This window comes from Zalophus californianus, chromosome 4 (genome assembly GCF_009762305.2).
Source record: "Zalophus californianus isolate mZalCal1 chromosome 4, mZalCal1.pri.v2, whole genome shotgun sequence".
Taxonomy (NCBI): domain Eukaryota; kingdom Metazoa; phylum Chordata; class Mammalia; order Carnivora; family Otariidae; genus Zalophus; species Zalophus californianus.
Genome location: NC_045598.1, coordinates 125,852,661 through 125,878,050, shown reverse-complemented (window position 1 = coordinate 125,878,050; position 25,390 = coordinate 125,852,661). Strand labels below are relative to the sequence as shown.

Below are 25,390 nucleotides of genomic sequence, written 5' to 3'. Positions count from 1 at the left end.
TAATGACATCTGCCAAGTGCCTTTTGCCACAAAAGGTGATATAGTCACTATTTCTGGGAGTTAGGATAAATACATCTTGGAGGGGGCATCATTGTGCCAGCCACAAAGATTATGTAGCCCTAATTGGAACCCTCTGTGTAGATCAAAAAATCAAGCAGTATACTACCAGGTGGGTGTATTTCCAGGCTAGGAAACATCACATGTGTTTTAGCATCCATACCATTTAAAATGTAGAAATAGAATGTCATTTATTCTCAAAGAATTAAGATATGTGTATTTTGGTAAAGAAAAAGGCATACTTTTTTTTTATTATGTTCTTATGTAAAACAGCAAAAAATAAATGAACTTTGAAACCTTATACAAAATCCCTTACTCTGGTAACCTGGAGCCCAGGACTAGGTAGTAAGCCATTGAAGTGCTGGTTCATGGTGAGCATGTTTCTTCTTGGTGCTTCTCTGCTAAGATGCTTATGGATTCAGAATAACCACAGGTGACTCTGGATGGCAGCTTCAGTTGACCCCCCACATGATGCCTAAGTGGCCTCTCTTCGATGGAAAGTTGATCCTTGTTTCTATGTAGCTAAGGGGCATTCTGTAGATTCATTCCCTCATTCATACACATTCATGTCCTTAACATTTACCACACATCATTGTAACCAGTAATTAGCCCTTGATGGGGAACATTAATAAGAATCCCCTTATGAATTTAATTCCACCATCTGATTCTGATTCTGATTCATGCCCTGTTCCCATCTTTCGACTCTTGTACCAGCTCTCTGGACAAGCTGGGAGTAGAAGTAAAAAATTCCATGTAAGAAAAATGAGGTCTGGGAGAGAAAAAGGAACTTTGTGATTTACAGGTTGCAATTCAAAAATAGCCCTGACCTTTTTGCTTAAAAAGACTCCAGGAAGGAAATGTAGTGGCTCAAATTATTCACAGACAGGGCTATTTATCTTATGTTCCCTTCAAATGGAAAGTAGCCCTTGTTTGTTGAATACAGAGTTCCACGCACTTGCTGGTCACTGTTAGTACTAGGTATCTTCATGGGTTTTGTTGGGTAAGAGTTTATCTACATAAGAAGTCACATTATATTTGTCTGTGTATAAACATATACAAATTCATGTAAAACCACTTCGATATTTGTCAAACACTTGGCTTTGTAGAGTACTTTTACCTCAGCTATTTCATCTTGTCTCACAGCAACTTGGAAGGTGATCAGAGCAAATAGGAAAACGGAGTCAGATTAATTAGCCATATAATTCTCATCTCACTTGGTCACAGGGCCAGGTAGTGAGAGTTTAGATTAGAATCAGTTTTCCTAACTTTCCAACCAGGGCTTTTCGTACTTGATTGTCGATTAAAAAAAATTCCAGTAACTCAAGAGTTAAAGCAGAGTTTTAATGACTTCAGAATTGTCAGAGCTGTAACACCAATTTTCACTTACAATGTGTATTTTAGGATTATTTGACTGTAATTTGGTGGTGGTGGGAATAAGGAACAAAGAAAATGGCATTTCATGCAATGTTATATAAAAACATAACAAGATCTTGAAAACTGCAATATTATATAAAGAACTAAGAAAAAACACTTTCTGTACTATTTTAGAACATGGTTTTAGGACATGGCTTTGACCATATAATGAATATAAGGATCAAACAGTAAATGCAGACATGACCTTTGAGCTTAATTGTTCAACATGCACAGAGCTGAGCATTTTCTGGTAACTGTAATTATTCCCACCAAAAATGGGGTAAATAATATGCCTTTAAATCTAAAGTTAAGCTGTAGAGTTTAGAATTCTACCTTTTACACTACATGTTTCTTTTCCTTGCTCTGTCTAATCTAGGTCAGTTGTACAAAAAATGTTTTTACTTAAAAATGGTCAACATATTTTGGGGGGCTGGTTTGGACTCAGTATGATTTTCTGGATCATTTATAACATTTGACCAGGTTGAAATTTTGTTTTTGTTTTTTTATGCCAGTCTAAAAGTACACAAAACCTGTTTCTTCCTGGTTTTACTCATCAGTTTTCAGTAAATAACAACTTTTAATCTTTCAAAGATATACCTTAAAATTAAGTGATTTGTCTTTTTTACCTAATAATTTCTTCCTGCCTCTTGAAATATTTCTGTAGCCATATTAAATATTGGCAGGAAAAAATTTCCACACACACAAAAAATTCCTCTTAGGTTTCCATGTGTATTTTGCTGATGATATTTGTGGCAGATAGGATTATTGTATTCAGTTAAATAGATGAAAAGTGGCTTCTGTTTGGAATGCTACTTTTGTCTGTAATGAATTAGATCTGGGTCACATAAAGGGCAGGCTCATGAAACCTGTCCAGCGCCACCATCTTACCTCATGCAAGGAGCATAAAACAACTCTTCAGGCTTTTATTCATCAAAATGGAATGTGTTTCATTAGGAATTCTACTCAGAGTGAGACTGCATACTGAGAAAATTATGTAGCAATCATCTTTCCCTAACCTAAAAAATAAAATACGAATGTGGAAAAGTTCACAGCATTTCACGTCCCTTACCCTGCCCCACCCATGACCACCTGGTGACATGGTTTAACCAAGAAGGGGTACTGTGGACCCTCAATGGTCTCAATATTAAGAGTCTGTGCAATAACTTCGAGGTCCTTCTCTGATTAGCTGTGTTTTCTCATTTGCATTTGTAGGCTGGAGAACAACTGGAAAGTCCACATCTAAAAATAAACAAAGCAAAGCAATAAACACCCTCTGATCATGTTACATTTCCTTTAATGGGGCAAGTGGTGGATATTTTTGTTGAAATGATGATTGACAAACTAATTCATTTCATAAGATATTGAGGATGCCTGCCCTTTAAAGGATTTCAAAAGAGAGGAGACACTGTCTTTACCCTTCAGTTGAGTTCTGTCAGTTATAGAATTAGGAAACTAAAGCACTGAACCCAACTTTCAAGTTCAGGCAATTGCTTAACCTGGTGAACCTGACCTTTAGTTTTCACCATCATGTGGGGATGAGGACAGGTCCATCACATATGTCGTATAGACCCTAGTGTATATCTGTATTAAAAATGCCTCTTAAAGTTGTTCAGTGTACAATTACATATATGGCCCTGGTTGGGAGAGAGGTCAAAGCCCAGAGCTTGCTTAGATGACAGTCTAATAGGAAGCTCCCCACATAAAGCTAGTATCCAAAATGGTTATGCACTCTCTAAGTCACCATACCCCTAAATCTACAAGGAAATTTGTTAGTCTTGAGTTTTGGTGCTGAGGTAAAAGAGGAAAGAACTCCCCTACAAATATTTAATGGCAAGCCAATGAGCACACATATTGGCAGACCAAATTTAAATATCTATATGTTCTAAGAAATTGCAAGCTGATAGTTTAATTTAAAAAAAAGTTTAATTTAAAAAGCTGATAGATATTTTAATTTAAAAGTCCAGTATAAGATGTGCTCCCAAGCACCTACCAGAAGAGGATGGCCCCATCTTCAACCCAGACCTCAAAGAATCACTGAAATATTGCTAAAACACATGAACTCAAGGTAAAAATGAATAGGGGAGATAGAGTTAGAGAAATAGAGACCCTCAAAAAATAACTAAAAAATTATAAGAAACATGAACTCAGTAAAAAAACAGGGAGAGACAGCGAGAGAGATTGAAATATTGAGAAGGAAAGAGTGAAAGATTACACACAAAAACAATGCATACTGAGAGCTAGTAGAAACAATAGAAGGCCAAATCAGACTCAGAAAGACTTCAAATCCTGCACTTTTAAGACACAGAATTAAAAAAAAAATTTATGTGTTTAAGTGACCAAGTGGATTTTGAAACTAATACAAAAGAACTTGAGATCAAAATATCTGAAAATTTCAAAACCTGATGAATGTGTTTAACAGCTAAAGAGAATTAATGAAGTGGAAGACAGATCTGAGGAGGTTAATCAGAATGTCATACAGAGAAACACAAAAATAAATTGAAAGAGGCTAAAGGACATGAAGAATAGAATGATAAAGTCTAACATATCTGATAAAACTTTCATAAAGTAAAAGAAAAGTTTAGAGGCAATATTTGAAGATTTAATGGCTAAGAATTTTCTAGAAAGACACCAATCCACAGATTCAAGAACCAGACAGGATAAATTAAAGAGAAACTCATATTTAAAACATTTTAATGACTTTGAAAAACACTAAAGACAATTTTTTTTTTTTTAAGAGGGAGAGGGGTGGGGGAGGAGCAGAGGGAGAGAGAGAGAATTTTAAGGAGGTTCCATGCCCAGCACAGAGCCTGATGCAGGACTCACTGTGGGGCTCCAAAGGGGGCTCTATCTTACAACTCTGAGATCATTACCTGAGCCAAAATCCATGAGCCAAAATCAACAGTTGGATGCTTAACTGACACCCCCTCAAAGACAATGGTTTTAGCAGGAATCTTATTTCTCAATAGCAAATATGGAAGCCCAAAAACTATGGAATTATAATTTTAATATGCCAAAAGAAGTTATCAACCAAAGTTTGTTTACAAACGGTCTTAGTGTTACTTTTTTTAAACCATGATAAAAAGGCATTTTCAGACAATAAAAATGGAAATTGTGCCACCAACAGATTCAGTTTAAAAGCTGTAATTCAGGCACAAAAAAAGTGTTAGTAGATGGAAAGTTTGTGCTGTAAAAAGGAATGATTAGTAAAGAAAATGGTAGGTATATGAATAAAAATAAGGGATTATTGACTATATACAGCAATAATAATAATGTAAGAGACTTAAAATTAAGATAAAACTAGAATACAAGAATAGTGTATAAATGAAAAAGGAAGTGATCAGAGTTAAAATGTTAAAAAGTTCTTGTATTGTTCAGGAGGGGGTAAAGATAAGAATTAATTCTAAACTTTGATAACAAGTATGCTTGATAAATGTTACCCTAAAAGAACAGGGCAGAGAATATAATTTCCAAACTGGAGGAGGGAAAGGAATGAAATATGAAAAAAATATTCTATCATCAAAAAGAAAAAATAAACAGAAAAAAATGTCAATTTAAAGTGATAATTAAAAAAATAAGGTAATAACTAAATATAACTAATTATAAGTATCTAGCCCTAGTTACTCAGGTAGTCAATAATAGAGCTGGTATTCAGACCTAGGCGGTATTTCCTAAGTCTGTTCTCTTAAAAACTGTGCTATACTAGCTCTCATGAAAGAGTAAGTTAGTAGAAAAAAAATCAAAATATATCATTAATTATAATAAATAAAATGGACTTAATACCTTTTTAAAAAGAAAAATGTTCCCAAACTGAATAAATCTCACCCCCTACCATATGTTGTTTATAAAATACACATCAAAAAAAATAAGAGCAAAATAATTGAGAGTAAAAAGATGTAAACATCTTTACCACACAAACACTACTAAAAAGAAAGCTAATGTAACTATATTTTAACAAAGTAAAAGACAAAAAGCATTGATAGAGCTAAAGAGTAACTATGTAATATAATATTCAGTTCACCAAATAGCTATTAACGTTCTAAACTTATATATGCTAATAAAATAGCCTCAAAATACATGAAGCAAAATTGATAGAATTTTATAGAAAAATAGAGAAATCCATCATCATAGTAGAAGATTTGCATGCTTCTTTCAGTAACTGATGAAGCAAACAAAAAATTCTTTAAGGATATAAAACATTTAATAAGTACAGTGTTCTGGACTAAATTGTGTCACACAAACCGCCCCCCCTGCCCCAGTTCATATGCTGAAGTTCTAACCCCCAGTACCTCTAATGTGAATCATATTTGGAGAGAGCGCCTTTAAAGAGGTAATTAAGTTAAAATGAGGTCCTCAGGGTAGGCATTCATTCAATATAACTGGTGTCATTATAAGACAAGGATATTAGGACATAGATACATGGAGGGAAGACCATGTGAAGACATGAGGAGAAAATGGCCATCTACATGCCAAGAAGAGAGGCCTCAGCAGAATTCAACCCTGTCACACCTTAAACTTTGACTTCTAACCTTGAGAATTGGGAGAGAATAAATTTCTGTTGTTTAAGCCACCCTGTCTGTGGTACTTTGTTAACAGCAGCCCTAGCAAACTAGTACATATAATAAATTGGATTTATTTAATAGTCATATATGAAACAGTGAAACTAAAAAATGCAGAATGTATTATTTTGAAGCAATGTGGAACATTTATAAAAATTAAGTTCTAGGATGTAAAGCAAGCCTCAAGATATTTTGAACTATTGAGTCATGTTTTCCATAATTTCTGATCACAATGCAATTAAGTTAGACACAAACAACAATAAAGAACCTGAAAAATCCCCACAGGTTTACAAATTAAGACACATATAACTTATAGATCAAAGAAAAAATTATGAAGTGGGGAAAAGATGGCAGAGGAGTAGAGGACCCTATTCCAACCAAGCCCCAGAACTGAGATGGATGTCTACCAGACCACTCTGAACACCCATGTAAGAAGATAGATCTGGATCTCCACAAACAGAATATTGCAGGTGGTTGGTTTTGAGGTATGAAGTGGGGAGCCGTGATTCCGGGCACGTACCAGAGGATAAATGGAAGGGGGAGGGAGCCCAGTTGTCGGGATCCTATACCTCCAGTGAGTGATAGCCTCCCATGGTGGGGACTGGGCACAGACTTGCAGACCAGTAGCGATGGGGAAAGGACTTTAGGGCAGCCCCCCGGACAGAAACCCAGAGCGGCAGGGCCGCACGTGAGAACTGGGGGTGGCTGGTGGTTTTAGAAGCACAAAGGGCAGAGATGTGCCCCAACCTGGAGGCGAGGACTGGGAGCAATGCTGAGGGGCCCACAACCCAGGATGCTGCAGTTTATAGCAGCACAGACAGAAACGGAGAGAGTGTGGCCTGGAGAGCTCACTGAAGAACAGACTGTGATCTCTCCGCTCTAAGGCAGTCTGCTCTGACTCTCGGAAGAGACATAGAAAGCCGCCAGAACAGAACAAAAGCCCCCCAAAACCGGTTTTCACTGAGCCCATCCCCCACCACAGGGGGCAGGGTAACTCTGCCCAAACAGGGTTGCCTGAGTAACAGCGTGGCAGGCCCCTCCCCAAGAAGACAGGCTGGGAAAACAAGAGGCCAGCAACCCTAAGGTCCCTAGAAAACAGGTGTGTCTTACTTGGGTTGTGGTCAATAATTTGGACTCTATACATTCCCTCAACCACCCCTCAACAGAATGACTAGGAGGAGGAACCCCCAAAATAGGAAAGACTCAGAGACTATGACTTATGCCACAGATTTACAAATGGATTCAGATTTGTAACATTCAACCAAGATGTTGGAGATGGAATTCAGGCTAGCAATTATGAAGACAATAGCTAGAATGGAGAAATCAATTAATGGCAACACAAAGTCTCTAAGGGCAGAAATGAAAGCTGAATTGGCAGAACTTAAAACTGCTATCAATGAGATCCAATCTAATCTAGATAATCTAACAGCTAGGGCAAGCGAGGCAGAAGAACGAATTAGTGACCTAGAAGACCAATTAATAGACAAAAAGGGAAAAGAGGAGGCCAGGGAAAAACAACTCAGAACCACAGAACACTCATGAAAGAAATTGAGGAAGACACAAAAAGATGGAAAAACATCCCATGCTCATGGATTGGAAGAATAAACATTGTTAAAATGTCTATGCTACCCAGAGCAATCTATACTTTCAATGCCATCCCAATCAAAATTCCAATGACATTTTTCAAAGTTCTGGAACAAACAATCCTAAAATTTGTATGGAATCAGAAAAGACCCCGAATCACCAAGAAAATGTTGAAAAAGAAAAACAAAGCTGGGGGCATCACGTTGCCCGATTTCAAGCTATATTACAAAGCAGTGATCACCAAAACAGCATGGTAATGGCACAAAAACAGACATATAGACCAATGGAACAGAATAGAGAGCCCAGATATGGACCCTCAACTCTATGGTCAAATAATCTTTGACAAAGCAGGAAAAAACATGCAATGGAAAAAAGACAGTCTCTTCAATAAATGGTGCTGGGAAAATTGGACAGCCACATGCAGAAGAATGAAACTTGACCATTCTCTAACACGATACACAAAGATAAACTCAAAATGGATGAAACACCTCAAGGTGAGACAGGAATCCATCAAAATCCTAGAGGAGAACATAGGCAGTAACCTCTTTGACATCACCCACAGCAACTTCTTTCAAGATACATCTCCAAAAGGCTGGTGAAACAAAAGCAAAAATGAACTTCTGGGACTTCATCAAGGAAACAGTCAACAAAACAAAGAGGCAACCAACAGAATGGGAGAAGATATTTGCAAATGACACTACAGATAAAGGACTGGTATCCAAGATCTATAAAGAACTTCTCAAACTCAACACCCAAAAAACAAATAATCAAGTCAAAAAATGGACAGAAGACATGAACAGACACTTCACTAAAGAAGACATACAAATGGCTAACAGACACATGAAAAAAATGTTCATCATCATTAGTCATCAGGGAAACTCAAATCAAAACCACATTGAGATACCACCTTACACCAGTTAGAATGGCAAAAATGGACAAGGCAAGAAACAACAAATGTTGGAGAGGTTGTAGAGAAAGGGGAACCCTCCTACACTGTTGGTGGGAATGCAAGTTGGTACAGCCACTTTGGAAAACAGTGTGGAGGTGCCTCAAAAAATTAAAAATAGAGCTACCCTATGACCCACCAATTGCACTACTGGGTATTTACCCCAAAGACACAGATGTAGTGAAAAGAAGGGCCATATGCACCCCAATGTTCATAGCAGCAATGTCCACAATAGCCAAACTGTGGAAAGTCCTGAGATGCCCTTCAACAGATGAATGGATAAAGAAGATGTGGTTCATATATACAATGGAATATTACTCAGCCATCAGAAAGGATGAATACCCAACTTTTACATCAACATGGATGAGACTGGAGGAGATTACGCTAAGTGAAATAAGTCAAGCAGAGAAAGTCAATTATCATATGGTTTCACTTATTTGTGGAACATAAGGAATAGCATGGAGGACATTAGGAGAAGGAAGGGAAAAATGAAGGGGGGAAATCAGAGGGAGAGATGAACCACGAGAGACTATGGACTCCGAGAAACAAACTGAGGGTTCTAGAGGGGAGGGGGGTGGGGGGATGGGTTAGCCTGGTGATGGGTATTAAAGAGGGCACGTACTGCATGGAGCACTGGGTGTTGTATGAAAACGATGAATCATGGATCACTGCATCGAAAACTCGTGACGTATGGTGACTAACATAACATAATAAAATAAAATTTTAAAAAAAGAGAGAGACATCTCCCCCAAAAAGAAAAAAAATTATAATGGAAATTAGAAAATATTTAGAACTCAGATTATAAGAACAATATAAAAACGTGTGTGTGACACTAAAATGGTACTTATAGGAAAATTTATAGCCTTAAATGCTTAATATCACAAAAGAAGAAGCACTGAAAATTAAGTATAGAAATTAAGAAGTTAGAAAATTAGCAATAAGTTAAGAGAAATAATAAAGAATAAAAATAAAAAGAAACAAATATACAAGAGAATCAAACCCAAAACTTATTTTTTTGAGAAGACCAATTAAATTTTCAAATATGTGGTAGAATGGCTAAAAAAAAAAAGGAGAAATAACCAATATAAGGAATGAAAAATGTGACAGTAGTACAGATCTTATAGATGCATGAAAGGTAATAAGAGGAAATTTTTAAAAAACTAGTTTTTTAATAAAGATAGCAAATCTAAATGGCCTATAAACATCAATACATTGAATCAATAATTTAAAATTTGTACAATTGCACATTAGCCCATAAAGTCCTACAAAATCCTGTAGAAGGAAATAAATCCAATAATACATAAACTCTTTAAGAAAAGTTTAAAAAGAAGGAATAGTTTCTAATTTATTTCATGAGGCATAATCTTGGTATAGAACCCTATAAGGAAAGTTTGAGAAAGGAAAATTGTGGACCAACCTCAATCATTAACATAGATACAAACATCTAAAACAAAATATCAGCAAACCCATTTCACCAAAAAATAAAACAGTCAATACATTATGACTGCATTGGGTTTAATCTCAGAATACAAGATTATCTTAACTTTGGAAAAACAATTTATATAGTTCTTCGTATTAACAGATTAAGGGAGAAAAATCATGACCATCTCAATTGGTGAAGAAAAAATATTTGATAAAATTTCACACTCATGATAAAGTTCTAACAAAAAAGGAATAGAAGACTATTTTCTTAACCTGCTCAAAAACCTACAGCAAGCCTCATAATTAGGATCCAATTTTGAAAGCATTTTCTCTTCAACATTTTACTGGTAGTCTCAGCAAATACAGAAAGGCAAGAAAGAAGAAAGGGACTCCTGGGTGGCTCAGTTGGTTAAGCATCTGCCTTTAACCCAGGTCATGATCCCAGTGTCCTGGGACTGAATCCTCACTGGGCTCTTTGCTCAGTGGGGAGCCTGCTTCTCCCTCTGCCTGCCACTCCCCCTGCTTGTGTGCATTCTCTGCCTTTCTCTCTGACAAATAAAGTCTTTAAAAAGAAAGAAGGAAAAAAAATCATAAGGATGGGAAGGAAGAATCAAAACTATTACTATTCACAAATGATAGAAGCAGTTATATAGAAACCCTGAAGAATTTACAGATAAATAATCGGAAATAGGGAGTTTAGTTAGTTTCTTTAATTCAAAATCAATGTTTAAAAAAGTACATTTCTATGTACTGAAAAACAAGTAGAAAACTAATATTATTTATTTATAACTATATAAAAATGGATATCCAGGAATAAATGTAACCAAAGATATATAAGATCTATCTTTAGCAAAAGCCAGTAAAGAAGACCTAAATAAATGAAAGGATATATCATGTCACATGTTGGAAGACACATTTTTTTAAATGTCAGTACCATGTAACTGATCTACAGAGTCACTGGAATTCTAAACAAGATCTCAAAGCTTTTATTTAAATCCCTTTTGTTTAAAAACTTGACAAAGGTGATTCTAAAATTTATATGGAAAAGCAAAAATCCAAGGATATATAAGGCTCCCCTGAAAAACAGGGCAGGAAGACTTGCCTAAAGAGTACTAGGAATTTTTTATAAGTGGGCCTGGTGTTGCATACAGATAGACAAAATCAGCAGCGAACCAGAAAAGAAAGCCCAGAAACTCCTCTATCCATCTATTGAATCTTAAGGTATGCTAAAACCAAGATTAGAAATCACTGTGCTGTGACAATTGGCTTTCTATTTGGAAAAGAAATGAAATTGGAACCATGCATCATACCACATGTAAAAATCAATCCAGATGATTAAACATGTAAATGTGAAAAGCAAAACTATAAACCTTGAGAGGACCATATAGAACAACCCTTTTATATCCTTGGGATAGGGAAAGATTTCTTAAAACACAAAAATCACTGAACATAAAGGCAACAATTGACATTTTATTACATTAAAACTCAGAACTTTGGTGTATCATAAAACACCATAGAGTGAAAAACACCAAGATAAAAATTGGGAGAATAAATTTAAAAAATATATAACTAAGAGTTAAACCTGAATATAAAAAATCAGTTAGCGGCACCTGGGTGGCTCAGTTAGTTAAGCGACTGCCTTCGGCTTGGGTCATGATCCCAGAGTCCTGGGATTGAGCCCTGCATCGAGCCCCACATTAAGCACCACATCGGGCTCCCTGCTCCTCGGGGAGCCTGCTTCTCTTCCTCCCTCTGCTGCTCCCCCTGCTTGTGCTCTCTCTCTCTCTCTCTCTCTGTGTCAAATAAATAAAATCTTTAAAAAAAATCAGAAAAAGATAGATGATATAATAAAAACCTGCAAAAGATTTGAATAGGCAATTCATAGAAGGAGAAACTCAAATGAATAATGAATAAGCATATGAAAAGATGTTCAATTTTATTAGTAATCAAGGAGACAAAAATTAGAACCACAGTGGTATACCATTTCCCACCTACCAGTGTGGCACACAATTAGTCTGGTGATGTCAAGGATATGGAGCAACAGGAGCAACTCTTATTAACTGTTAGTAGGAGTGGATATTAGTGCAACAATTTTACAGAACAACTTGGCATCGTCTAATAAGGTATACTTGTACAAATGCTTTGACTAAGGTATTCACTCCTAGCACTTACGCACCAGAAGACACGTACACAAACATTCATAGCAGCATTGTTTGTAATGGCAAAAAAGTAAAAACTACTCAAATATGTGTCAGCAGTAGAATGGATAAATAAATTTATGGTATGTTCTCACAGAAGATTATTATACAGAAGTGAAAAGTGAATGAAAGGCAGTCATAATGTGAATGGATCTCAGAAATATGATGTTGAGTGAAAAAAGCAAGTTGGAGGATAAATGCGGAGTCCATTCACTTAAATTTCAAAAATATGCAAAACCAAGCAATGTACTCGTTAGGAATGTAAATATATATAGTTAATACTAAAAAGGATAGTAAGGAAATGATTACATTATAATAGCCAGGACATGGATGGAGACAACCTAAGTATTTATCAATGTTTGAATGGATAAAAAAAAAATTATGCGTGTATGCTTGCACACATGAACATGTGATGGAATATTATTCTGCCATAAAAAGGAAAGAAATCTTGCCATTTGTAACAACATGGATGGAACTTGAGTACATTAAACTAAGTGAAATTAAGTTAGAGAAAAACAAATACTCTATGATTTCACTTATATGTGGATTTAAAAAAAGCTTATAGAAAAAGAGATCAGATTTGTGGTTACCAGAGGTGTGAGTAGTTAAAAGGTACAAACTTGCAGTTTTAAGATACAATTTCTGGGGATGTAATGTACAACATGATGACTATAGTTAATACTGCTGTATGGTATATTTGAAAGTTGCTAAGAGAGTAAATCCTAAAAGTTCTCATCACAGGGAAACCTTTTTTCCCTTTTTTTTTTTTTTGTATCTATATGAGAAGATGGCTGTTACCTAAACAATTGTGGCAATCATTTCATAAATATATATAAGTCAAGTCATTATGCTGTACACTTTAAACAGCACTGTATGTCAAATATCTCAATAAAACTGAAGGGAAAAATGATTACAAATGATTTAAGATAGCAGAGGGAAAAGTTAGCAAAGAACTGAAAAGGTAATGGCAATATTCTTTTTATGAAAAGTATAAAGTCAAGTCATAATAGCTGTATGTATTTAATATTTAATAAAAGCAATAACAGATTAAGGAATTAAGTGAATTACCCCCAAAATCTCAACCAGTAACCTATCGAGTTAGGGCTTGAAATAGAATTGTCTGACTCCAAAACCCTTGGTTGTGGCCACTAGCAGTATCTGCTCTCAAAGTAGCTGGCATAAGAGGCTGATAATCAACTTTCCTATCTCCCCTCACTTTGTGAATTTGATGCCTCGCTTAGGCCCGTAGTATCTTCCACTCCCTACCATGGGTGAATTTGTGGAGAACAAAAAAACCTTCTCCTTTTATGAAGGAAGGTTATTTAGTTTCTTTCTCTAGTCAAACCTTGGTCTACCCTTCTCTACAATGTGTATTTTTTAAGTGACATAAGATTCACATAAAATTAATCATTTTAAAGTGAACAATTTAGTATAATTCACCACTTTTATCTAGTTTCAAAACATTTTTCCAAAAGGAGACTCAGGACCCGTTAGTCCTCCCTTCCCTAGGCCCTAGCAAACATCAGTCTACTTTCTGCCTCAATAGATTTATCTGTTCTTGTTATTTCATATAAATTGTTTCATGCAATAATTGTTCCTTTGTGTTTGGCTTCTTTCACTCAGCATAATGTTTCCAGGTGCATCCACATTGTAGCATGGTTCAGTATTTCATTACTTTTTATGGGTGGATAAAATTTCACCTCTCTACTTTTTTGTAATTTTCTCCTCAGAGCCTCCTGGGTTATAGCTGGATTATAGCTATATAGTGTATATATATATGTTGGATTATACCCTTTCACATTTCCCCCTTTATTTAGCTAAATCTTACTGCTGCTGCTCTTTTTTTTTTTTTTTTTTTAACAAACTGCCCAGGATTCCAGCTGCTTTTCCTCTATCATATTTCACTTTGATGGTATGAGCCCTTGTCTGAACATACCCCATTTTGGGTTATTTGCAAATATGATCTCTGCACAACTTCTGCTACATTCAATTCCTTGATAAAACTATTCAGTAGAAAAGCCCAATATTACCATAACTGCTTTGTCTGGTATGAGAAGATCCTTTGCCATCTTATCCATACATTGTAGGGAGATATTGTGCCAAATGTTTTGCTGGTATCAAGATTCATCCATTTTAGGGTTCTCTATCTCCATAATCTCCTCCCCCTTAACTCCTCATTCTTTATGTCTTCAGCTTTAAATGTCACTTCCTCAGGGAAGCTGTCTTTACCTGCATCCTTGGTTTGCTTTGCCAGGGTGTTCAGAGATAACTGGTTCCTATTTATGCTCTTGCTTCCGTTTCTTGTTACACTATCTCACAAGTCAGCCCCCCTAGTGGTTATTATCACAGCCCCTGTGCCTCTTCTTTGGTGTGTTTATTATATTTTTAAATTAACTCGCTCTTTGTGTCATTATTTGACATTTGTCACCCCATGTCCTCTGCTAGATCATAAAATCCATATATCCAAGATGTATTTCTTTCTAGCTCCTACTGCAGTGTCTAACAAATATTAAGTACGCAGTAAATGTTTGCTGTGGAAAAACTATCTTAATAAACCTGTCCAGTAAATTTGCTCACTGAACCGTGGTAGCCAAAAATTGAAGAAACTTTGGATCCACTTTGAGCCGTTTTTGGGGTAGCATTCTGAGCAGACTCACTCATTCTGGTCTCCTGGCCAGAGCCTTGGTGAGCTTACTTGATATTGTCATATAAAGAAGAAGCAAAGGACTTCGGATTAGTTAGTTGCAAGAATTTATTTCCATGAATTAATTTTAAAAATGGGTTCCTTTTGGTTGGGGGGAAGGAGGTAGGAAGGAGATTGAATAGGGGTTGGTGAGACAAGGGAAGGTGAATTTAATCACTTCCTTGTGCCCTTTTCCTGGGCAGCAATGTGTGATGAATGCTAAAGAGCAAATGTAATAAATGTCTCAATATCTTGGCTGAGAACAAGAGTCTAATTACAAGCCATATGGCCTCTTCAATTCAGTGGCTGTGAATTTATTTGGGTTTTATCCAGTGAGTATCAAGAGCAGTTAAGCAATCAATAGATTTTTCTATCACTGAATTTCATATTTTTAGATCCAAGGTCAACACTCTAAATTCTTCTCTTTAGATATCTTATTCCCTCTCCTTCCAAAAAAGGGGGAAATCATGATTGCACAAAAAAATCTTTAGGATTTAACTGGGAGTTTTCAGTCTTTGTTTTGCCAGGATGTTTAGAGATAACTGGTTCTCATTTATGCTCTTGCTTCTGTATCTTGTTTCTCTCTCTCTCTCCCCCCCCCCCCACCACACACACACGTCGACACAGAGTTCCAGGAAACAGGGTACCTCAAGATGGCCTACAAAGTTCTCTTGGCTAGTAGTATTCTGATTTCGTTGTGGTCTTCAGCCAACAGAGGAGTATGGGGTCTAAATGAGATTGTTTTAAATATACCACTAAAAAATTCATAAAGTGGAACTTCTAATTTGTGAACCTCTGAAAGGAAGGGAAATCACCTGGTGCCCATTACCTTTACCTTTCAAGTTTCAAATTTTCCAAGATAAAAAAAGGGGGTGATGGTCTTCCCCTAGACACTTTCTTTCTTCTATTTGATCCTGATTGATTCATAAGAATAATAGCATTTCCCTGTGTTCCTAGGATCCCACTGGGAGTATATCTTTATTTTGAGAAAGAAATGGATATCCATTTATAAGTTCTATAGTTTCCAGCAAATATTGAAGATGCCACTGAACTTTTCCCCTTTATTTCCTAAGGGTGGAAGCTGAATTATACCCTTTCACATAGTTGAAAGAAATACAAATACTAAAGCCAATCTTTCCTTTCTACTATTCTAAATTCTACCCTATACCACTATTCTCAAACAGAAACTGGTACTATTTTACAGCATCAGAAGTTATCTTAGGCTTTCGCCAGTGTTGAGGAGTATGCATGTTTGAAATATGCACTTAATAAAAAAATCCAAGAAAAATTATATACTTTAGATATAAAACTAAAATTATTAAATATCTCAAGGTAGGTGAAAAACATTTCTTTTTTTTTTTAATAAGTCAGTTGGTTAAAAAAGAGTTTGATATTTTAAATTTGGATTTTCATAAATTAAGAGATTTGTACAATGTTCTATAATGTGTCCTTAAAAGCAAAGTTTGAGGTGTTTAGTCACTGAATTCAAATCAGAAATATATTCCTCTAGCTAGTTCCTGTTCTTTCTTCTTCTTTGTTAGTCTAGTTAGGCATAAGGAGGCAATAAGTATTAAGCAGCTATAACTTTTATTCTGGAGAGAGGATAGTCTCATATTAGTTTTGTTATACTTTTTATCTTGGAATTTCTGGAAATTAAATTCAGAGTAATATAATAAATGCTAACCATACTTTCTTGAAAATTAATACTCACATATGAAAAATAAATTTTCGGGGTGCCTGGGTGGCTCAGTCGTTAAGCGTCTGCCTTCAGCTCAGGTCATGATCCCAGGGTCCTGGGATCGAGCCCCACATTGGGCTCCCTACTCGTGGGAAGCCTGCTTCTCCCTCTCCCCCTCCCCCGCTTGTGTTCCCTCTCCCGCTGTGTCTTTCTCTGCCAAATAAATAAATAAAATCTTAAAAAAAAAAGAAAAAGAAATTTTCAGTTGTAATCTTCATATACTAGCCAAGTCTCTAAGCACAGTATAATCTGTAGCATAGCATTTAGATTGATAATTAATATAAAACTCTTGCTCCACCTACTTCTCCCCACTGCACCTTATCATCTCAGTTAGCTTCAGTCTTCCCTAAAAGTAGGGCATTATGCTCTGGAGGAATTTTGTTCTATTCCTTACCAGTGAGTATCAAGCTTGAAATAAGGATTTATAGTCCATACAGGGAAATATTTCAGCAGTACTGGCTACATAACTACAAAACCCAGTGCAAAATGAAAATGTGGTATAGCTGATTCAAAAGCTAAGAATTTGAAGATGGTTGCAGCAGAGTAATAAACCAAGTGTTGGAAATCCTAGTCAGTGCAATAAAGCAAGAAAAAGAAATAAAAGTCATGCAGATTGGAATGGAAGAAATAAGACCATTTCTATTTGCAGATAACATAATTGTCATCATAGAAAATCCCAAAGAATTCACACACAACAATACAAATTAGTAAGTGAGCTTAACAGGAACACAGGATATAAAGTCAATACACAAAAATGAATGTAAATACTTGTGATGAACACTTGGAAACCCAAGTTAAAAACCAGTGCCATTTACAATAGCTTTCCCCAAAATGAAATACTTAGGTACTCATTTAACGTACCATCTCTGTATGCTGAAACTACACTACACTCATAAAAGAAATCAAATGAGACCTATATAAGTAGAGACACATACTGTGTTGGGGGATTGAAAGATTCAACATAGTAATAAAGATTTAAATTTTTCCCAAATTGATATACAAATTTAATGCAATTCTAATTTTAAAAATTGGTATTTTTCTGTAGATTTAGACAACCTAATATTAAAATTTATATGGAAAGGCAAAGAAACTAGAATCGCCAAAACAGTTTTGAAAAAGAATGAAGTTGGAGGAATCACATTAGCTGAATTTAAGACATACTTTAAAGTTGCAGAAAGCAAGGCTGTATTATTGGTGAAGGGATAGATACATAGATCAATGGAACAGAATAGAGTCCATAAATAAACATATAGAAATATGGCCAACTGATTTTTGACAGGAGCAAAGACAATTCAATGGAGAAAGGATAATCTTTTCAACAAATGGTGTTGGAACAATTAAACTCCATGTGCCTCCCCCCCAAAAAAGAAGATGACCTAAGTCTCACACCATAAACAAAAATGAACTCAAAATGGGTCATAGATCTAAATGTTAGACATAAAACTATAACACTTATAGAAAACATTGGAGAAAATCTTCATGACTCAGGGTTAGGCTAAAAGTTCTTAGACATGACATTAAAAGCATAATCCACTTAAAAATTTGACACCTTTTTCATCAAAATTTTTGCCCTGCAAAGAAGCAGCAAAAAATATATATAGATATGATACCGGTTTTGTAAAATGAAACCCCATAAATATTTACACAAAAAATTTTAGAAGTGTTTTTATCCTTGGGGAACTAGTACCAGAAGGTTGGTGTAAACCTGTTTTTGACTCTGTATCCTTCTTTGGTTGTTGAATTTTTATGAATATCTCTTACCTTCATACAAGGTCCCAAATCTCCCCACCCTTAGCAGCTTTCAAATGAGGTTAGGCAGCAGTCTGCTAGAAAAGTTGTGGGGAGGTGAGGGTTGACTACTCAGATCTCTTCCAACTCTAAAATCCTAGGATTGTATGATTAGATTCAATGTAAGATAATTAAAAATTCCCTAAGTGAGAAAATGTTTAGCATATTTTATTTAATTTCAGAATTATTGAAAAAAAAATCTTAAAGCCCCAGGGCTCACCAGTGCCTTCCAATGGACTCAAATCTTGATAGATGATTCTTATCATTTGTCAGGAGTAGCTTGGTATCTAAATGATTAGTAGCCCCTTTCAAGTATATTTTCTGTTTTCTTAAAATTTATTTTAGAGAGAGAGAGAGAGTGTGTGTGCATGAGCAGGTGGAGGGGCAGAGGGAGAGGGAGAGAATCTCAAGCAGACTCCCTACTGAGGCCCGAATTGGGGTTCAGTCTCAGGACCCTGAGATCATGACCTGAGCGGAAACCAAGAGTCAGATGCTTAACCGGCTGAACCACCCAGGCACCCCTCAAGTGTATTTTCTTAAACAACTTTAAGAGGGTCCCCTTCTTTTGTAGAACAGAAGAGACTACATTCCATTTATTGGATCACAGTCCAGAAAGCATAGTCTTCACATGGAATCTTCTTTTTCATCTTTATAAGCCCTAACTTACATTAATTTTACCTGTAAACTACATTAAATCTCTGAATTAGTGGGGTAAAAATCTGAAACTAGTGCACCTAGCTGTAAACAAGGCATGAATTTTCATAATGAAATGTTAGACTGAAGAGCAGTGGTGAATTTACTGTAAGGTTAATGAAATTTAAGCTTCAAGGACCTCCATCTGTGCAGATCTTTCTGAGGGCCTTTTGGGGCCCTAGCAATATGCTTATATTTTTGTAGATCTGCAAAAGTAAGATATTTTAATTATAATCAGCAAAAAACAGTGTCTCTTTCCACTTTGATTTTCCCTCCATCACACTTTTCTTCTTGATGAAGGGCAACAGAGGGGCTATGGATATTTGGGGGATTCAGTTAAGGGGAAATAGATCCCATTTGAGTTTAGTGGCATATGTTTTTGTGGTTTGCAGCGAATCTGTGCATAGTTAATTATTGCTAGCCATACCGGCATAATAGCTCCCTATGCCAGTTCACTTGCTGAAGAGACATGAAGATCCATGCCAGAGGTTATGTCACCCTATATGATTGTGCCCAGGGGGCTCTGATATTGGAAGTATTGGATGATGTAGGGGCAACAAAGTTGGAAATGCACAGACTTAAAAAGTGGTCTGTGAAAAATTCTTCCAAATCTTACAAATGAAATAGACTAGTCTTTCAAATTTAATAGCTATCCTTAAATATTTAGACATTATCAAAAATGAGTTATAAAGCCATGAGAGAAAACAAATTTTGGTCAAACACACTAGAGGAAAAACAGAATTTTTTTTCCTATTCTTCCTATAGAAAATTATATTCCAAAATTATTGTTAAATGAAGAGGCAGTCAAAGAACAGCGTGTCCGGAAAACATAGGGGGTAAGTATTACAGAGCTGTGCCAGGCAGTTAATTAAACCATCGCTACTTTTCTAGACTTCTGATATTTATGGTATTTTCAGTTTTTAAGCTTTGCATTTTGTTGTGATTTCCTTTTCTCATTACAAATAAATATTTGCTTTCAGACCTAGTTTTGTATTTGTAACTTTGTGCTTTTTTTTTTTCTTAAAGAGCACTGCCCAAATTATGTAAGTGTCAAGCCCTTAAAACTTAAATCATCTCTGCATAGGGCTTTTAAATATTTGGGCATAGAATAAAACTTTTCTTTTTGCTTAAGGATTCTTAGTAACACATTCAAGTGAAATCATGCTTTACTTAGTCTAGAATATGACCTCTGCAATGGAATTGGTAACTCTGGGGTGTCAGAACTAAGAACAGTGAGAGGCACACAGATTTATCACCAGCCATCCTGCAGGAAGGAAACCTGGGTGGAAGTTGGCACTGAGTATAAATTTCTGTTCCAGAAAAGAAAACTGCAAAGGAGGTCTGCTGAAATGACCTGGTAGAGCTTTTATCTAATTTAAAAGAGGAAAGACTTTGAGGGTTTTCAGAGAAGTATGAAACAGTAGATTTGGGATATCTAGGTTCAATTCACCTAGTTTTGGTTTCTGCACTATATAGGAAAAGTTAAGGTAAGGTTGACACAGTGGATGATGATGACAATACTTTCCTATCTCACTGTCCCTTCCTATCCTCTGTTAGTATTTGAATACTGTACTGGATTGATGGATGTTATGGGAGATCCTGTAGACAATAGAGCCAATAAATGTGATCTTATGACAGTTTATTTCCCTTGCAAAGGCAGATGGGATTAATGTACTGGGATCATCATTCTTAAGCAAGTTATGCAAGGTCACTGGCCCTTCCATGGAGAGGAGTTTACCTACATACATATTTCTGTTTAACCCATTTTTAAGTAGTACTGCTTGCTTGCTGTTTTTGGTATATATGTCCTCATTAAAAGATTAATTGTCCTTTTATAGCCCAGATAAGGCAAAAGGCAATTGTAATTATATCTCACCATGGGCCCACAATTTGTCTCCAGGGGCAGTAATAAAAAATTGTTAGAGTAACCCCCCTGTTTGCCAGAATGACCATGCAGCGGTCACCATAGAGAGGAGGGGTCACAGGTTGCAGGAAAATCCCTCAGTCCTCTCTGACTCCCAATACTAAAATGGTGTGGACTAAGTACAATTCATATAATTGAAGATTTCTTCCTTCAAGCTGGAGTCAGGGTGGGTAATAACACTATTGCTTAGCATCACATTTGATAGGGAATAAAAAGTATGTGGAAGTCTTTAAATAGTCTCTGCTGCTTGATGTCATAGAAATTCTATTTCATTGTGATCAAAAGAATCAGAGTACAGTCCAGAGAAGTGTACTATTCCTAAATTCAGCAATTCTGACAACAATGGGCCACTGTCTGAATTATCAAGTAATTCTTTTATTTGGCTGTCCAAGATTCTTTGTGATTTAGTGATGAAGTCTGTAAGGCAGAATAATGATGCATTCTAAAGGAGAAAATGATGGTAGGATTATGGCTGCAAGGCAGAGAGGACAATGGCAGGTTTGACTCCAGCTTGTTTGCACAAAGCATTTCCCAGAGCATATGAAGTATTCCTGGTGTTGTGAATTCTGTGAGGTTTTATCTTTCTTTATACTTTTTTTCTTTATCATTTTTCTGGGTGGAATGAGCTTGAAGAATCAAGTAATATTTCATGGTCATGTATAAACATAGACAAACATGTGGAGGTGATTTAGCAAAGCAAACAGTCCCATTTACACAGGACAATATTCTTGATGCTGGTTGAGGCTAGCTCTGAATGTGTGGATTTGAAAGGAAGCTACATTTCCAGGGAAGAAATATCACCCTTCCCCAGTTCTACCCAAAACTCATTTATCAAGTAATCAGAAAGAAGAAAAGTCAAGGGTTATTGACTTTTTGTGATGTCCATTCCCTTCTATATAAATAGAGATCCTAAGGTAACAGGTTTGGTTCTTGTACGCCTGAGCATTCCCACCCAAACCTCCCTGAACCTAGAGCTCATGCACCTATAATGAGATCACGAATTGTACTGGCTTTGCTTTGTGATCAGCATATTTCTTTTTAATGGTGTCAGGTTCTACTTTTCTCTGCAGCTGGGAGAGGTAACTGTCCTTTCATCCTCTCCAAAAGAGGTACCAAAGATGACAGTCTTTGGGATTCCCCTCATTGGGTTGTTGGATCTCTCTTACTTTAGTGATAACCACCGTCAGGGATCTCATGCTTGGTCAGGCCTGCGAAGGGACACCCACTAGCTCTGTTCTCATCTTACTCCACCTTTTTCCGTGTCGGTCTTGATCTGCTCCTCAAGATCCTCTGGGGACACATAAAAGTCCTCTTCTGGCACCGATGATTTGGGCCGGCAGCGTCCACAACAGCAGTTGCAACAGCAGCATAGGCAGCAGCAAAAATAACAGCCAGTCAAGAGGCCAATGATGACAAACAGGGTCTAGGGGAAGCAGAGGCAAAGCAAAATAGGGGTGAGGGGTGGTGGAGTGTGGGAGAACCCCAGAAATAAGTGTGCATCCGTGTATCTTCAGAGACCTGAAGATAATGCAATTCACCCTGCAGACCACATATACGCCCTCATCCTTATTCCATACAAGAATTGCCTTTTTAGTTACTTTGGAAACAAATTCCTTATAAAGTTTTGCCTAACAAGTTCACAGAAAGTGACTTGTAGCCTAAGTAGTGAAGGATGATGTTTTCTTCTTTATTCATAAGCTTTGGTGGTCATTATTAAGAGTAGAGCAAACAAAACAAACAACCTCTACAGATCAAATGAGCTAACCAAGGGGCTGAATTATTCTCACCAAAGAAGAGCTTTTGAGAGCTCTCCCTCCCACCTCCGCATTTCTCTTAGTCACCAAGTCCTGCCAGAATCTCTTCAAGATCTCTTACACCCTCCCTCCTAAAGACGGTAGGACTTTAGAAAGATCTTGTTATCTCTGCCTTTAACACTTCAATAGCCTCCTAACTAGCCTCCCTGCCTCTACTCTTGCCTCCTATTCTACTCTGCACATTGTTGTTGGAGCTTTCTGAAATACATGTTCTCTTGAACCTATGTAGCAACTTTCCTGCCTCTCAGGAAAGGCTTGAGGTCCTTATTTATAGCCATCTGTCTTCAAACCCTTCTGTGAATTAGCACAGCCCTGTTCCTGCCATACCTGCCATAGATTTGCTCTCCCTGTGGATTCATCTGCCCAGAGGGCCCCTTCCCATTCCCCAGCCATCTAAAAAATGTCCACTGTGTGTTTAAGATTCATCTCAAAGATCCTCTCTCTGACATTGTTCCTGATCACCCCCAACTCTAAAACAGTTTCTCCTTCCTTTGTGCCCCAGCTGTACTCCATATAAATTTCTTTAGGACAAAATTCAATTTAAGACATTGATCAGTTTATATGTCTGTCTCACATTAGACTGAGGTTCTTGAAGCCTGGAACTATATGTTAGTCATCCTTCAGTCCCTCCTAACATAAGGATTTAGTACCTGGCATGTGGAAGACAATAAATATCTATTGAATTAATGAATGTATGAAGTAATTAATAGATAAACAAATGACTTGTTCCTCCTCGTGAACAGCCAGCACCAGGGTTTCCCCACAAGCATATAAAAGGTTTGCTTAGGGGTCCCTGGGTGGCTCAGTTGGTTAAGTGACTGCCTTCAGCTCAGGTCATGATCCCAGGGTCCTGGGATTGAGTCCTGAATTGGGCTCTCTGCTCATCAGGGAGCCTGCTTCTCTCTCTGCTCCTCCCCCATGTTCATTTTCTCTCAATCAAGAATAAATAAATAAAAATACTTTTTAGAAAAAGATAAAAGGTTTGCTTTACTAAGTCTGCCATAGCTAAAAATGAAAAGAAACTTTCCCAACCTCCAATTTAAACCTTTTGTTAATTGAGCAAAATAAATTTGATTTTTTAAAAAAATACGTTATTTGACATAGGAAGTGTTTTATACATCTTTGACTCAGAATGCAGATTTTATCTAAAAAGAGAAAGAGGATAAACCTCACCTTGTGTATATGCAGTTCTTCAGGAACCTAAGGTAGACATCTTTAACGTTGATGAGCCTCACCTGGCTCATTCCTATTTCTTAGCCCAGCATCCCATCTCTGACTCTGGTCCCCATTATGGGGTACAGCCTACAGTGGCATGGAGTGAGGGATCTTTGGTCACACACTCATGCCGATAATCTTTTTGCCATGTATACTCTACATTTTCATAGACTTAAGTAAATTACTCTGAAAACAAAACTGCAACACCCTTCTCACCAGCTGCCTCCAAAACCCTCCTGTGCAGTATTCCTGAGCTACTGCCCCAACAAGCTACTCTTTTTTTTACCTACCTTTGTCCTTTTTTGTCTTTACCATGCAATTCCCATATTTTTCTCTTCTCTGAAATTTTCCTTTAATTCATATACTGTTTTGTTCTTTAATTATTCCAACTAGATTGTTTGCCTGTTGCAGAAATAACTCTGCCTTACATACTTACAGTGCTTAGCACACTACTAGGCATAAGTAGGAGTCCAATATTTTGAAATACGTATTTTCATGGGTATAATAAATCATTCCTGCAGTGCATACTTAATACATGACCACTATGTGCCAGCCCTCTCTAATGGGTGCTGTGCAATTAGGTTTTTGATATAAGCAGCAGAAGAAGGTAGATTTCTTTGTAACCGTATTTTTAAAGAGCCATATCAGGAGTTATTTCAAAAATTTCTTATACTTTTGGACAGCTTCTGCTTTTCTATATGAATTTTGATCAATTTTGTCAACTTCTGCAGCAAGGAAGCCTATTCTCGTTTTTATGCAGACCAGCCCCAATATGCAACCTAGGTGCTGGTATGTAAATTATCTAGAATGCCAGATATACCTTCCCATGGAGAGAATGTCATGCCTGGAGGTTAGATTTGCAGGCAAGCCCACACTGTTATATGAACACTCAATCTATTATAAATGACATTATCATTATGTACACTCTTGTTCCAAGGTCCAAATCCACTCAGTGGGAACTTGTCTCCCTCCCAGGTCTTCAACAATAGAGAAAGGGGGTTTCAGTGGGAATCCCAGTTATCTCTAGGAAAAGAAATTTTGGAGACTGCAGAAGACAAGTGAGGCTTCAGGTTGCAGACTCTCCATGCTTATGTATAAAAATATATTCTCTCTCCTCCTGCATGTATAAGACTCTTCAATTTAGCAAGATTTATTTTAGTGGAAGAAAATAACAATCCCTCTTTTTGGAGATCTGTAGCTTTTTAAATTATTACCACCCATATGAATGTGAGTTCATATGATTTCCCAAATTATATGAATTGTACAAAAAATATGCTGATGGACCATATGTATGGTTCACATGTAAATACCCTTTTATCAGAAGATAAGGATATTAAAACTCATAAACAAGTATATAAC

The 25,390-nt window shown here is 36.6% G+C and overlaps 1 protein-coding gene across 2 annotated transcripts in view; it reads right to left on the bottom strand.

Moving 5' to 3' along the window:
* Nucleotides 1-1,384: 1,384 nt before the first annotated feature.
* Nucleotides 1,385-25,390, bottom strand: part of DNAJC5B (DnaJ heat shock protein family (Hsp40) member C5 beta) — an 85,634-nt gene continuing 61,628 nt past the window's right edge. For both annotated transcript variants that reach the window (XM_027617385.2, XM_027617393.1), the window contains 2 exons: nucleotides 22,254-22,425; nucleotides 1,385-2,709 (listed from right to left, as the gene is read on the bottom strand). In XM_027617385.2, coding sequence (XP_027473186.1) covers nucleotides 2,615-2,709; nucleotides 22,254-22,425 — 267 coding nt within the window. In that variant the 3' untranslated portion in view covers nucleotides 1,385-2,614. The remainder of the gene's footprint in view (nucleotides 2,710-22,253; nucleotides 22,426-25,390) is intronic.